General features: G+C 40.6%; 1 protein-coding gene across 3 annotated transcripts in view; it reads right to left on the bottom strand.

Moving 5' to 3' along the window:
• dync2h1 (dynein cytoplasmic 2 heavy chain 1) overlaps nt 1–16,277 on the bottom strand; it is a 96,822-nt gene that overhangs the window by 31,680 nt on the left and 48,865 nt on the right. For 2 of the 3 annotated variants that reach the window (XM_086215729.1, XM_086215730.1), the window contains exons 69-81: nt 14,851–14,871; nt 13,147–13,245; nt 12,701–12,824; nt 11,494–11,657; nt 11,038–11,157; nt 9,857–9,991; nt 6,650–6,793; nt 4,210–4,299; nt 2,605–2,670; nt 2,419–2,469; nt 2,271–2,324; nt 1,731–1,862; nt 1,285–1,357 (exon numbers count right to left, since the gene is read on the bottom strand). In XM_086215729.1, coding sequence (XP_086071855.1) covers nt 1,285–1,357; nt 1,731–1,862; nt 2,271–2,324; nt 2,419–2,469; nt 2,605–2,670; nt 4,210–4,299; nt 6,650–6,793; nt 9,857–9,991; nt 11,038–11,157; nt 11,494–11,657; nt 12,701–12,824; nt 13,147–13,245; nt 14,851–14,871 — 1,273 coding nt within the window. The remainder of the gene's footprint in view (nt 1–1,284; nt 1,358–1,730; nt 1,863–2,270; nt 2,325–2,418; nt 2,470–2,604; nt 2,671–4,209; nt 4,300–6,649; nt 6,794–9,856; nt 9,992–11,037; nt 11,158–11,493; nt 11,658–12,700; nt 12,825–13,146; nt 13,246–14,850; nt 14,872–16,277) is intronic. The other variant, XM_086215731.1, reaches the window with a different exon arrangement.

Here is a 16,277-nt window from a genome sequence, read left to right as displayed (position 1 = left end):
TAATTTTTTTCTGGCATAGATTTTATTGAGCAAGTGAGGGTCAAAGGTTGCCTGGACATAAAACCACAGAAAACAAGAATAAACTATAAAAACTATGAAACCGATCTAAGGCCTTTAAATCTATAAGGCTAGACTGCTTTTCTGGCGCCGTGACTCACAGAGGTGGAAGGCCACTGATTTAGAGACTACAAAGTGAATGGTAACCGTTTAACTTATTCACATATTCACTTAAACAAAACAGCATAACAGACAAGGTGTCACTGTCATAATGTCAATGCTGTGGGCTCAACATGTGGGGCAATAAAAAACAGTTTGGTTGAAAGTAAACAGTGTTAATTACTGATGCTATATTTTTGTGGTGAATAAAATGACTCCTTACAGTCACACAAGTGAATATGTGTTTCATGCACATACATGAACACCTGCATTAGTCTCACCTGACCCCAATTAGCTGCATCCCGGATAATGCAGTAAGAAGCCAAAACACCATTAGGATTATCTTGACTGAACTAATGGACTCATTAAGCACAATATTGGGAGTACTCTCCAGCGACATCCCACCCCATGCGGATGCTTGTGTGTATGTTGAGAACTGCGGAAACTGGATATTTTTTGTACTCAAGGACAGGAGCATTCTCACTATGATCAAAGCAACGAAGAGAAAGGATGGAAATAAGTACCATTAAAAGAAATCATGCTGATATGATCCAAAAAAAATGATGGCACAAATGCACTGCATAAAAGCTTTGTTTGAGAATACTTAGCTGGAGTGAAGTGTGAAAGCAGAGGGCGCTTGTGGAAATTGTCTTTATAGAAGAATGGGTGCAGAGAGAAAGCAGTTTAGCAAAGTGGATGAAGGAAGATCTACTCAGCTATGATGTTTACAGCTCATTATTCAGACGAATGACACGAGTATGCAGACGGCCGCCGACTTACTGAACATTAGACATAAATAATGTTCACATTCTGCTCAACTGCCTTTTGTTTTTTTTTAAAAACCAGCACTCTATTATTCAAGCCAGTTTGTTAGGGCTTTTTCTTTCTAAACTTCAAAGGTGTGCATGATAAGTCATGTTATGTTAATTATATTTTAAAAGACCCAGGCCAACAGAGGGAAAATAAGGAAATGAAGAAATCTTGTGCAATATTACTAATATAGGACTCTTTTCTAGTTTGGGTAGTTGCCCTGAGTGATGAATATTGTGAATGTAACATCTCTTGTAACTTCTTTCATGAGTACAATTTATGTATAAGAAAGTAAAGCCCCAGTATGAAAACACCTACCAAGAGCCTGAGAGGCGAAGGCCGCCATGGCGCTCTGCAAACGGTCAGGTCTGACTGCTTGAACCAGCAGCATCTGGAGAGAAAAGAGAACAAAAACACATAAACACAGATGGGCAATGCACACATACCAAATAACAGTGCCACAACTAAAAATGTGTGCCATGTAAAAATATTCTAATGGGAAATGCCAGTACATTTGGTCACATTCTGCACAATGAATTTCCATGTGAGGTGGGGCATCCAAATTTAGAACAGATCAGAATGAGGTAATCTGTCAGCGGGATTACGCTTTCATGCTGAAACTGCAACCAATAATTCAGAAAGAAATCACTAATTTCAAGGTTTAAGTAACAAATACCTAAGCAATTCAATTATTTAGTTTCCTGATATTCTTTGTAAACAGTAAGTTTCATTTTTCAAATTCCATTTTTTGATTGATGCCTGACCTGCTGGAAGGGAGTAATCTTCTTGGCAATGGCGGACGGGATTTCCTGTTCACAGTGTGAGCTCTGTGCGAAGGACAGCCAAAGGTCTGAGTCGTTCAAACACAGGGACTGGTAGAGAGCTGGAAACGTCGCCTGACAAAGGAGAGTAGCGAAGGTGAAAATCAAATGAGGAAACCATTCTGGACAAATAGCTCTACTCTTTATACCACGGTAGAACAGGCACTCTAGTCAAATGTGTATTTCCTATTCTGTGCCAATAATTATTCACATTACAATGTTGTTGTTTTTTTCCCCTAATTGTTGCAGTTTGTCACACAATTGTACGAACACCTAATTATTGACCATGTGATGAACATACTGGAAAAGGTGCCCTTAAATAAGGCAGATATCAGGTAGAACATTAATCAAATTTGATCAATCAATCAATCAATCAAAACTGAGTCCAATTGAGTCCAGAACATGGCACATGAGAAACAGTGTACACGTTTATTTTGTGTTGGGCATTAATAAAACTGCATGTGTGTATTTCGGTGTGTTTACTTTAAAGATGGCCACTGCTCCATGTCTCTCTTGATCTATCCAAGACGGGAACTCCTGGAGGGGAGAGAGAGAAGCAGAGGGGGAGCACAAGTTCAAGAGGGCTAGTGCTTTATTCTCTATAATCTCAGAAACAAAGATGCCCTCCTACCTCTTTTCGAAACATTTCTCCAACAATAGAGCCAGTGAAGACTTCCCATTCCTACAAAAAAATAGTAGCGCCGTGGTTGTTTGACAGTTAGCCACAAGTCAAAATTTTATATGCATTGTTTGTTTCCAAACATAACTATTATTGATACAGTAAAATCCTAAAAAGTAAACCTAAAGGCATACTCACATTCTCCTGGAAGAGCTCAGGATACATGCCCTTGACAAAGTGCATAGCGAACATCAGCTGGTCAGCCTGAGACGGACAGAATGAGAGAGAGACTGACTTATGGTAAGAACCGGGTGGAGCTGGAATGAGTCCTAAATCCCACAAAATGGTTAGCAAGAATGAACATCCGCTTCCTTCATGTCAAAGTCAGTTATTTTTTTGATTGGGTTAAATACCTGAAATAGGATCTGTGGTTAACAGTAGCTTAATACATTGTGTTCTACAGCAAAAAATAATAAAGATAATATGTCATAAAACAACAAACTCATGGATTTTGAAGCATTTATTTGTCTTGAATTTGTTTGAATAGAGAATTCAAAGTTAAAAATTCTAAACAAAGGGTTTGTGCAAAGGATGCTTCTTTCTTCGTGCCTCTCATTTTCCTCACCCGCTACAGGAGTCTCTTAAAATTACTGAATGAAATATTGGGGAATCAAATAAGAACAGGACTAATTTACATTTTGATCAAAAATATAAAGCTAGACCGGCTAAATTGGGAGTGTGGTCCAGGCACTAAATCTCACAATACTCAGGCAACATCTACACCTTAATCCATAGAGTGGGACGGTAATATTTATTTTCTTTTTCAAGTAATAGGATGAATTTTGAGCTCTTTTGAATACTAGATATTTATTTGTGAATCACCATTTTTAGAAATACTTTACCTAATTTATCCACTTCAAGTTAAGTAGATTTGTTTGGATGAACTACAAGCAAAAGATTATGATTAAACAAAATAAACATAATTTCACTGAGTTCATTCTATTCTGGTGTAGGCATCTGGGGATGTGGAATAATTAAAAAAAAAAAAAAAAAGCTTCTTTTTGTAGCTCAAGAAATTAATTCATTTACACCCATCAACAGTTGTTAGACATAAAATTCAACGGCAAGCCCTTAAAAAAATAAAACACAGAAATGCCTGCCATTGTTGCCCACAATGTTATTATAATTGTTCGACAACACAACTTAAACGAAAAAAATAAATGTCTGTCTGTTCTTGATCTTGCAATGCTTGTTGTGGTCTGTGTCAAACTCTGACTCAGGGAGAAATCTCACTCTGAAATCTTCTGAGAGTTCAGTTGCTGATTTGGACTCGATGTGGCAAGGAGTGGCTAGTTGCACAACATACGGATGCTAACACTCCTATCGATGCACTGCACTTGCCACCCTCAGGTCTGCAGTGACCACTTTGACCAGGATGACTGCTGCCAGGCAAAGACGAGGATAAATCCTAAGTAGCTTTTCCTAAATCAGAATGCTGTTCCAAGAGGGGTGAAACCTGCTGCAGACATTGATTCTGTCTGTCCATTACGATGTTGGACAATTAGAACAACAATCTGAGCCTGTGAGTGAGGACAAAATGCACTTTCCATACGCATCATTTCGCAGTAGTCAGTTGCCCCGTTGGATTACCTTACAGCCCACTCCAGGTCTGCAGGATATACATACTGGAGTCATTTAAAAAAAAAAGGTTATTTTCATTACTCACTTAGACTAAAATGTTAGGCACATAGGCTCTGTGTTAAAAAAACGGCCTTTCAAAATGGGGTCAGTATGTTTTATTACCTTGAAAAGTGAGCGGCAGACATATTCATACACCATATTCTTCAAGCTGGCTTCCAATGCAGCAATCCTTGCGTCCATATTCTCTGCTTCCTATGTTGCACATACACATTCGTACAATGAGAAATTATTAAAAAAATAGAGGAGGAACAAATAAACTGGGTGAGATCATGTCAGACTGAGGGATATTCCACCACCAAAATGATTTTAAAACCTCCTGGTTGTCAGGAGATATAATTTATGTATGATGGAACACATGTTTGTTATTTATTTCAATGAATAGCTTTTGGTTTCCTGTATTTGAGAGCCAACAGAATACTAGCCAATTAAAAATGCAACATCAAACTTGACAGAGTGTAGTTTAATCTGAATTCTGTTAAATAAAAACATCTGATTGAACCTTTAAAATAAAAAAAATATAGCAAAGGTAAGTTCTATTTCTTTTTTCGCATACTTCATATTTGTCTCTGAAATATTACTTAGAGGAAATACATGAAAAAATACTGGTGGATGCTGGTAGTTCAAAGCCTCTTTAGTCTGGACTGGTACAGCAGTACAAAAACACAACGTACCTGTGGGAAGCTACATCAGATTAGACAAAGAGCTTTTCTCTGACGATTGTCCAACAGTGATACAGGAGAAAGAGAACATGAGAATCAAACACCGAGAAAATGAGAGAGGGAAAATTGCGAGAAAGATGGATTTTTCTCTGTGTCCTCTATTCTCAGTCCATCTGTATCGCTTTTCTCAATCTCTGCTGGGTACTTTAGAAACCCCTCCAGATGACTTACATACAGTATGTGAGCTCCGCATAAACATCTGCTGTTTGTAAGTTGAAGTTAACACTTTTTGTGGATTTGAGAGTTTTTTTTCGAGCAGGCGGGCAGGGAGTGTGTTATGATGTCAAACGTGAGGTTAAAAAAATCGCTTCCATATCTCGGGAACCATCTGCAGCTCATGGCAAATTAAAATTACTCATTCAATACAACAAACAACCAAAGGGGGACAAAGAGTCCATAAATCAATATAGCATGCAGCACTCTGACCACACTTACTGAATGCAACAACACAAAGACACACACACACATACACACAAATATGTAACAGCGGTGACCAGCTGCTGCCGGCTGACATTCTTGGATGACAGCACTGGCACTAACAACCCACACAGGATTTGGGGAATTAGTGCTCAAACTCTCTACCCAATGTCTGTATGCATGTGTGAGTGTGTGCCCATGTGTTCTGGTTATCAGAGTGTGTTTGGAGCTCAGATGGAGGACAGTCTATGACGATCTACAGCTGCACAGGTCAGACTGAGATCAACTCTCCAAGAGAAACGAAGATAAAATTAAGATGACCAGTGAAATAACATGAACCACACCACAAGCAAATATTCACAGTCAGAGATGATGGGTGGCCTTTTTTAACCATTTCCAAGAAATGTATTCACAGGAACTGGAAGTCCGATGACTAAATTGTTGCCCGTGTTTTGACTGTGCTGAAGACCCACCAAGATCGGGAAAATTTCTCTGCTGATGAATGAAAAAGCACAACACCTCCTAATAGAAGGTCACAGTTGTAATGCCTGCTGGATGTCGTCTTCAGCATAAACAGCTGGTGAAGTCTGTACACCAGCCCGTCACTACATGGTAAATCTGAAGTAGAGCAATACTGAATAGCACAGCTAACACTGAGCCAGACACAAATGTTTAGCAGGAGAAGACCAACACCCATAGTTCCCTGAACATGAGCGAGTCCTTGTCCCTCCTCTGCTGTGATCTCAATTCTTTGATGTCTTTGGTATTCGTCAAAATCTTGGCTGTTATATCTGTCAGTCCCAGATCATTTAGAAAGACACTAATGGGATTTTAAATAGAGAGAGATGCACAAAGCCAAAGTGTTTCTGACACACAACCTGCCCCTCCAGCAAACAGCCAACCTGAAAACATCCACCGGTCTTTTTCATGGCAGACATTATCAATTGTATGACAGGAAAAACAAAAGTTTGAATTAACATCATGAATCCAAACTAAGTGAGGCAGACCAGAGTTTTATATCTTGATATGGCTCAGAATACAAGGAAAAACTCCTGATGATAATGACGGTGCTGTTTGTATACCCAGTATACGTGTCTCTCAATTAATAGGTAGGGGTGTATTCATTTTTATCAGTGTAAAAAACAGATTAATCATGTCTCAAGACTTTATTAAGATGGACTTGGGCAGAAGAATGTTGATCTCCTTGATGTTCTCCTAGTTGTTTCATCGCAATGTCTTGTATTTCTCCATCTAAGTGCCAATTTACAGCAACTGAAAGCTGAGGTTGTTCTAGATCTCCAACAAGCAAAGATGTAGTTCGTTCAAGGACCCCCCCCCTCCCTCCAGTGTGTTGTGCAAGATGAAAATGGTAATAGTGTAAGAGCTTTGAAGAAGCATCCAGTCACCTTTTTGGCCTGAAGAGCCCTTTGGAAGAGGCGGAGAAACGAAGCAAGGCTGAAGCGGTACATATTGTTGATCTTTGACAGGTCTGTGATGACAAAGTACATCTTGCTGGCACTTTCTGCAAGAGGCAGGTAGGCATCCCGTTCCTGAAATAAAAAGGTAGAGAGTGAAAGAGAGGAGGGAAGAAAAAATAGAAAGAGAAGGGGGAAGAAACCAAGAGACAGGGAAAAAATAATCACCAGGGTTGTTTTTTTTTTTTTAAAAGAGAGGTGCAGTAAATGCAACAGATGGGTAGACGTCAGCAAGAAGAGATTTGTATGGGGATGGATAAGTAATAAGGAAGAGTAGAAGATATTTATTTCAATAAAAATGAAAGGAGGGAAAAAGAAAAAAGGAGGATAAACATGTGAGGTGTGAAAAGATAGGAAATGTGAGAACAGGGAGATGTGCATGATGAAGGTAAACCATTAAAACAGAGAAATTCAAAAGTTAGTTATGGTGAAACACTGCTCCCTACAGGGGGAATATGTAATATAATTCTCACAGGCAGAGATGGTTTTAGTTTGTAAATAGTATATAACAGTGCATTTATGCATAAGATATCTGAATATATCCTTGCTGTAATGAGGACTCCTCTTACAATCAAACTCTGAGCTTAAACCTCATCACACATTCAACTCTGACTGTTGTTATCTGTCTTCCTGTCTCTCCCTCACAGTCCTTTGTCTGTAGCTCTCAGTCTCTCTTCCTCCTAAGTGTAGAAGAAGAGGCTGGCAGTTGGTCTGGAGGGAGAAACCTCACTGAACCAGCTTCTTCACAGAGGAACAACGATGGGTAATAACAGGTATAGCGATTTGTTAATGCTGATTTTAAACATCAAAACGATGAATTAGAGAACCAGAGTAACGTAATTTGTCTCTTGTATCCTTCCCTTCAATGTCTAACCAAGCAGCGACTGACTGACCATCACCCCCAACACCTCTTGCAGATTGTGCCCACTGTCCATCTGTGCCCACTGTCCATCTGGAGCCCAAAGTCCAGACCTGGAAGAGCATCCACTATCAAGTCAGAGAGAATCCATGTGGGAAGCAGCCCAGGACAATAACTGCCTCATTTTCCCCAAGACCCACGGGCACACTGCAACCACTGCTGCTCTGCAGAGCTGAGTGGCAGCTGCTGAATGTTTTATGGTCAACTGAGCGTGCGCTGACCACCTCTGGGACAAAAGCAGGATTGGTGTCGAATTCTGTCAAAAGCTGCAACAGTTGAACATGAAATCTAATCAGGTTCAGGTGCAGACCAGGGACTGCTAGCTGGTAGCGCACCAATCAGAGTTAAAATTACCATAATCTGTGTGCACAGATTATTTATTTATTTAATTTATAAACTACACTCACCTGCTTTGGCATGCATGGACATTTTAACCCACATACAACAAGGCTCCTGGGAGGGAATGGAAGGACTGTAATGTAGATAGGGGTTAAGTGGTAATACTGACCCCTCTTGCTGAGGGGTGGTTTCTCTACTTTGACGTACTCCTCTTTTAAACTGTCTGTCCTCCCAATTCAAAACAAGTATGCTGTTGTCCTCAGAGGAAGGTCGCCCGCCCCTCAGCACAGGTGGAGTCTTGACTAGGAATGGGAATTGATACGATTTTTCCGATTCCGATTCGATTTTTGATTCTTCTTAACGATTCAGTTCTTTATTGATTCTCTTATCGATTCTCATTTAGAAAAAAAGAGAAACTACCAGACAGACTCTGTCTCTTGTCATGGTCATCTGAATGTAATGCATGAGAAGGCATTCAATTAACATTAACAGTAAGTAAGAACAGGTTTGACAATGAGGCACATGGCGCTAACATGATAGGCAATGTTAGTTGGTCAGTTACCTACAGTAATAACAGCAGAGGACGTGCTAACGTTGCCGCTGCTGCTGGGTTGAGATTTACTCAGGAGCAGATCAAAAACGCGACATTCACTCAAAGTTACCGCATGCTGTGTGTGAAAATGTTTCACTTCCTCCCTTTGATGAAATATCCACTTTGCGAGTACTGCACGTTGCCCTGTTGTCTTCCTTCATTGTGAAATGTAACCAAACTTCTGAGCATTTGCGCCACTTGGGTGCCATGTTTCCTGCTGGATGCACTGGTGAATGACGTCGCCACGCACGTTGCATAGCTTGTGTAAGCAACGCAACATGCGTTGTGACATCATTCGCGCCTATTGGAATCGATAAGGAAATTGTTTGCAAAATTGGCAAATGATTCCAAGGAATTGAAACACTGGGAACCCGTTCTCATCAAGAACCAGTTTTGGATTCCCATCCCCAGTCTTGACTGGAGGAGTTGGCCATGGATGTAGGATCATGTATTTGTTAAATGGTTGTCAGGTTTCACGAATGTCAAAGCCTGTGTTATACACGCCAACACAATCGGGAGCGCACACAAACCAAGTGGTGTCATTGACCTTAATAATGACCCATAAAGACTAAGTTTAAAACTGACAAAGTCCTCAGATTAGCGGCCAAACATCTTCAGGTATCTACAAAAATTCCAGCTGCCTGTGATTCAGCTGGCCTGACAATTCTAACAGGCGACCACAGAGGAGCATGAATTCCTCCAGCAAAGGAAAGGACAGCCAGTAAGGAGTCATTCAGCTCACAGACAACTCTCGCATTTCTGAACAATTTTGGAGAAATCAGAGTATGTGGGAGAAATGTCAGTCAGAAATGTCACTTGTACATAAACGCATCCACTCCCAGCAGTGTTCACTGACTGCTTCCTTAGTAAACTAGCCCAGATGGTGTGTAAGCAGTTGGCTCATGCTCATCAGGCAGCATGCGATGCTCTGACCTATTCCCAACAGCTGGTGTGGTGTGACAGAGCAGTGTTAGCCCAAGATACAGGTAAAGCTTGACTGCTGAAGTGGGATGATGGATTGTATGACAACCCAAGTGATGCTGCATTGGCCACATGCAGCCGGGTGACAGACGTGCCACACTGCCAGCCAGGCGTCCCTCTTGCCATGAGGCATAAACATGAAGCTCTGAGGCTTCTTTTTTTTTTTTTTTAGATTTGGACCAGAAGGTGTGTAAGGAAGTTAGAGAAATGATTTAATTTCAGAAATAATGCAATTATATCTGTGTGTGTGTGTGTGTGTGTGTGTGTGTGTGCATGCGTGTGTGCGTGTATGCATGTGTGTGTATACCTGGTCCAGGGATGCTTGCAGCCTGTGTGATTCCAGCAGTGACTCCTGGATCAGGGCACTGCTTGCTTTGGTCTGGTTCAGGCTGTCGATAAGTTCCCTGTTCTCTAGAATATTACCCTGAGCTGTAGCCAGAGTCTGATGCAGGACACAGAGAGAAGCAGATGGAGCGACAGATAAATATACAATGTATGGTGAGGTGAAAACAGGAGCAGAGAGGGAGTAGTTACTCAAGAGGAGGCAAGGATTCACAATTCACAAGACGAATGAGAGTATGTTGCCTGGATTGGATCCTCTGTCTGTAACAAGAGCATCTTTGACTGAATATTATAGATCAGATGATTTTTCTGAGGCTTCTTCTTAGATGAGTTGCCTCAGATTTTTTTAGATAAAAGGAAAAAAAGCAATGACCGTACCCACTTTTGCAATTGTATCTTGGGGGGGTTTGCATCACTTCACATGAATGGATAGAATCTTTGCTTTCCAAGAATACATCATCACTAAGACAGTAGTTTTACTTCAAATGTTTACTGTCTTCTTGATTAGTAATAATCAGTATTTGTAGTGGCTCTCAGGGAACCACGTTTGTCAACCCCTATTTTTTTGTAGTGTGAAAGCTATTGGATGCACGCATATGTAACACGTACCAGTTGCATCATTTCTGATTTGCCATTAAGTCACTAAGTCAGCTCTAATTGTTAAAGTTTAAAGAAATTAATTCAGAATCATCTCTGGATGCACATTACTTCCACGAATCCAAGCAAGAAGACACAAGTTCAAAACCCAAAAGTGGTGCTTCCAGCTTAGTTCCTTCCAACACATTTGGCAGTGTGTAAGTGGGAGTTTGCAACATGAACTGCAGGGCAGATGATATTGAACATGCCAAATTGTGGAAAAAGGGAAGCAAGTCTTTGCAGGAAATAAAATGCTTGATGCACAAAACATAGAACGAGCACTGTGCTATTCTTTTGTAGGCAACGAGGTTTTATGTTGTCACCTTCTGAAAATAATTGCCTAAGTCATTTTTTGTGAATCTTTTTTGCCTAAAACAACTCCTTATGATGTTTTGTCTCCAGTTTTTTGTGTTTTCCCAAAAACTTGAAAAAATGACCTTGGTGATTATTTTTAGAAGGCAGCGATATGTCAAAGTGAAAATTCTCCTCTCCTTTACTGGGTATGTGTACCTCTAAGAGAGATTCTTCCAGCTGAGCGAGTTGTATCTTCTTGTCTTCCTCTTGTTGTAGTAGTCTTGTTTTCTCCGTTTCCAACTCTGGTTTCTCCTGCTGGATGGTCAGGGCCAGAAGCTAGTACAAATATAAACACAAATAAATAGGAAAGGGTAAGTACAGCAGAAAAAGGCTACAGCAACACACACGGTACAACTACAATATACAAAACACACACTCCACTTTTAAAGCACCTTTTCAGTGTGGATTTTGTTCATGAAGCCTTAAGCACTAAACAGAATCCAGATGCAATTTGAAAAACTGAACACCTGCAGACTGTTGGAAGCTGTAGGCACAATAGACAGAAACCAAATATTCCATTGATTTTCTTTTTAGTATATTGTATTATTTTCAAAACAAAACCACAACTGTCTCAAAGCCAGCATTCATTGCTGACCTGCTGAAGCAGATTACCTGTCCTCGCAGACCCGCCCTGGTCGTAGTGAAGTTGACTTCTGTGACCACTGACGAGGCGTCGGGGGGGATGTAGGGAGTGGGATTCCGTGTTGCCAGGAAGAGACGGAAGTCCTCGTTGTAATCAATAACCTTGTCTCCTATCTGCACCACATATCTTGGACCTGTTGACAGAGGCCGAGAGAAAGAGTCTCTATTAACAATACAAACATTATCAGACAGCTTTAGAACTCTGCACTTTTAAGCCCATCCTCACTCTTCTACCTCTCCTCTCACTTTGTCTTCCACACGCCTGCAATGCAGCACTGACATGTCTTTGTCTTGTCTCTTTTTTTCACATCATGTTCAACACATCTTTTAAGTGGATAACTTGCCCTTTCTCACACTCACACTAGACAACCGCTGCTCCCAGGATAAATCAAAGCCTAATAAATCACCTTCATTTTAAAAGAAGGTGCATTTCAACCCGTTTACAAGAACCCACCACAGCATTAATGTGTGAATGCTTTACCATTACAGCCAAGACACCAACATTTCAGTGAAGTGCAGCTTACATAAATATGCAATGTAAGACTATATTTTTGTGGTTCTCTTTTTATTTCATCAGGGGAAAAAAAAAAATAATAATCTCAAATGAAAGTTGTCTTTAAGTGGCTAAACCCACCATATTTCCCAGGGACTTTGAATGTAATTACAGTTTCTCCAAAAATGACCTTAGAAAGAGATGTTCACAAATGTGTGTTCAAGCTATCCTCCTCTGTCTAATAACACCTTGACTGAGCCATTAAAGAAAGGGTCTATTTCTGTGCTAATGAACATTTATACACGATAACTACTGTGTGTATAGGAGTGACATTTGATGATTCCACAGATAGTGAGACAAAGTAAATACAGTATTTATAAAGAGGTTTCCCACTTTCATGTCACTCACAGTGCTTTATGATATGTAATATTATCTGAAAATGAAAAAATTAACAACTAACAAACCAAGATAGTTAAGCAACATTCGTCATACATCACTCATAATCTAACTTGGTGAAACAACAGTAAGGACAACCATCTCACTCTGGGTAACATTATAGTTTTAAAAAAATATCCCAACGTCACCAGATGAACATCGAACGCTGATGTATAAATAAACAAATAAATAAATGATTTTTTCCTGACTAGCAAACATGTTGTGTAACTTGTTTGTGTGTGAACATACCCTGTGCAATGAAGTCCCTCCTCAACAATGGGTAGAGAACAGGTTCAACTCCATCCATTTCTTGGATAATAAGCGTTTTTCCAAATCTGACAGCGAGCTCCAGAGATGTCATGAAGTTACTATCCTACATGGAGTATACCCACACAGACGAATACACACACACACACACACACACACAGAAGTACAAGGATGTTATCAACTCAAATAGCGCGATATTCAAACTGTAATCCTGTTTCAACAGCGTCATTTACCCCCTTTTACTATCCTTTTCAGGACATGTACAACAGTTGACACAAGAGTCAAGTGATCCAATCCAGAGAATACAAACTAAAAAGCCACTGGACTCACAACAGAAGAAGCAGTGATGACAATGTAGGAAAAAAAATACTGTATGTGGGAGCATGTCCATGTATCATTTGTGTGTGTGTGTGTGTGTGTGTGTATACCTGTTGGTTGATAACTTCTAATCTGTGTTGTTGGAGATGTGTGCGAAGCCATTCTGTAGCACGGGATGACGGGTCGATCAGGAACGGACAGGCAACACTCTGAACAGAGAATATTGATTAAGAAACTGTGTTCAGTATAAAAGTTTTAGACAGGAAAGATTGTGTACGTGTTTCTCTGTGTGTGCCTGTTCATGTGCTTGTGTGTGTGTGTGTGTACAAGGAGGTCAGTCCTGTCTCACTGCTGTCATGCTTATCGACCAGCACCACTCCTACGCCAGGCGAAGGAATGAACACCCCCCCCCCCCCCCACACACACACACACACACACTTTTGTGCTCTATTTCATGGTCTCCTGCTCAAGGATCCTTTCTCTCAAAGCGGGTCATTTTTCTGTTTAGTCTTCTCAGTCTTTTTCTACTCTGTGTACTGATCCAAGTACTGTAAATATATTAAATATGCATATTAAATGCTATCATTTTACTGAAGTGATAAGATGCAATTTCCTTTTTGCCCTATTTACTTACACTCTTGTCAGTACTGCATTCATAAAATAAGGGTTGAAGAAATTGTTGGAAAAAAGAAAGAACCCAACAAAATAACGTCTGAAATTCTGCAGTTTCTAAACCCGTCGGCTATGAAAAGCTTATGGGAGAAACAGCAAAAGTTTTTCGGCTTCCTGTAGTTGACTGATGTCAGTTCCTCTTTCGCTTGAGTTTATAGTCCGTGTAGAACCTTAGGAAGTGAGAATGTGATTGAGAGATCTTAAGAGTGATGACGCAGGCAGGTTGGGAGATTGTGCTAATTTTCTAGAAACGATCACTTCTGTCGGTCCCTCTGGTCACACATCAACATATTTGCTTCAACATCTGACATTTATTTGTATTTCAAACCACACGCCAGTTTGAATGTCGATGACAATACACACAGACTTGTAGGGGAGACAAACACACAAACCCTACCCGGCGGCAGAGGAAGTTCAGCCCCAACCACTGAGACACAAGTGTTCCCCCTGGACTGACCCCTGTCCTGAAGTCCATGTATTAGGATGGGAGGAGCTCTTTTAAAAAAAATGCAGCTAAGTCATCATAGAAGATGCCCTGAGAGCAAGTGTCAAAAATAAACTCACTGTTACTGTTCTCAGGCTGTTGGGCCACAAACACACACGTTCCTATCTTCTGTTTTAGAAATGATCGATCATAGACAGTGTGGCTACTCTGCTGATGGAGGACTCCCTGTGACCTGTGAGACCCATTTACACAGAGAGACCCTCCAAAGATTTATATGCTCCTAAAATTGTAAATAAGGAGGAGGCAGGATAGAGAGAGAGGCTGCTGGTGTGGTGTGTCATGGGAGACAATAAGTCACTGAACTCATCAGAATTCCACAGTGCCTGCAGCACTTTGGACAACAGCAAGGTGTCATCTGTTCAAACTAAACAGGACTAATCAACACAAATAAGGTCAGTGCTAATGAAGCCCTGTGTATATCTATTTCAGTATTGGATTTGGAACAACTTAATGCCGTTGGAAGAGAGAGAGAGAGAGAGGGAGGACTTGTAGGCTCCCACGCTTACAGTCTCCATAAAATGCAGTGCTCGCCTACATACTGTACTGTATGGTGCTTTTTTTTTTGCCGCCGGGTGGGACACACACAGGAAGGCTACACTAAACATGAAGTTGAAGCTACGGTGGAACACCTTCTTACCCGTAACTTGAGTGCATTGATCTGAAGGCAGGAATGGTAAAAACAAAACACAGTGCAGACACATGGAGGACAGATGAATGACAACCACATATCCACAGATGATTTACAAGACTATCTATATTCAAACTAAGGTTGAATAAATGCTGTATTTATTTGATACTGGATTCCTTTCTGACAGTGCACAACAAAGGCCTACAGCATAACCAGATAAACTAATTAAAAATGTTATTTATGATAACTTCTGATTATAGATTGTAGATAAAATGATTTCCGCTTCCTCCCACTGTACAAAGACGAAGCCAAAATATTCTGGATACACATGCTGGTGACCTCATTTAAAACCAAAAATATGTAAAAGTGATACTAGGTAAAAGTGCAGTATTAAAGTTCTGCATGACCTCATTGAGAGTGATTCCTTCAAGGTGAACAACTTATCTTTTGAAGTTTGAAACCATCACATTTACAGGGAATTAGAGTTATAGATATCCTCTTCATATACTTTTATCAATCATGATGTCACTTCCCAGTTTTCATAAATGAGTACTTTGATTTTCTCGTTTGGTCCTCATACCATAAGATACCACAGAGAGGTAGGATTTTTCTCTCATACTGCAGCAGGCCACCAGGGGGCAATCAAGACCTTTTGGCTTCCATCCATCCATCCATTTTCTTACGCTTATCCTGTTAAGGGTCGCAGGGGTGCTGGAGCCTATCCCAGCGGCTATCCAGCGAGAGGCGGGGTTCACCCTGGACAGGTTGCCAATCCATTGCAGGGCCAACACATATAGGCAGACAACCATTCACACTAACATTCATATCTATGGTCAATTTAGAGTATTCAATTAGCCTCATCCACATTTGCATGTGTTTGGACTGTGGGAGGAAGCTGGAGTACCCAGAGAGAATCCACACAGGCACAGGGACAACATACAAACTCCACACAGAAAGACCCAGTGCTCGTGCTGGGACTCGAACCCGGAACCTTCTTGCTAACCACTCCACCACCGTGCCGAACTTTTGGCTCCCCTTTAAGGGAATTGTTATGCTATCCAAAATACAAAACAATGTGACTGAATTACAGAAGTGGAAAAAAAACGGAACAGATATGGAGTATGTCTCAGATCAAAAATTACCTCTGCCAAGGAAGTTTAGTTAAGAGCTGCATTTGTTTGGATGTTGCAACATTACACTTAAAAATAGTATGCATTCTGAGATCCAGAAGCGGTGCCGGGGCCAATGAAGACACTTCAATTCAAATCACGGTGCAGATAAAGCAATTATTTTTTTCATCTGTTGACATTGTGAAATTGGAATGGGGAAGGTGTTTAACTTCCTGGACATTTTCATTACATTCTCAGTAAATATTGCATGGACATGGGCAAAGTGTCTGCTCTCTGATAAATGCTATTCTATGTGGTACAGCTGTC

This window comes from Aulostomus chinensis, chromosome 10 (assembly GCF_037954235.1).
Source record: "Aulostomus chinensis isolate RoL2024-O1b breed Wild chromosome 10, RoL_Achi_v1.0, whole genome shotgun sequence".
Taxonomy (NCBI): domain Eukaryota; kingdom Metazoa; phylum Chordata; class Actinopteri; order Syngnathiformes; family Aulostomidae; genus Aulostomus; species Aulostomus chinensis.
Note: the sequence above shows the minus strand (reverse complement) of the source record. Positions and strands in the feature narration are given on the sequence as shown.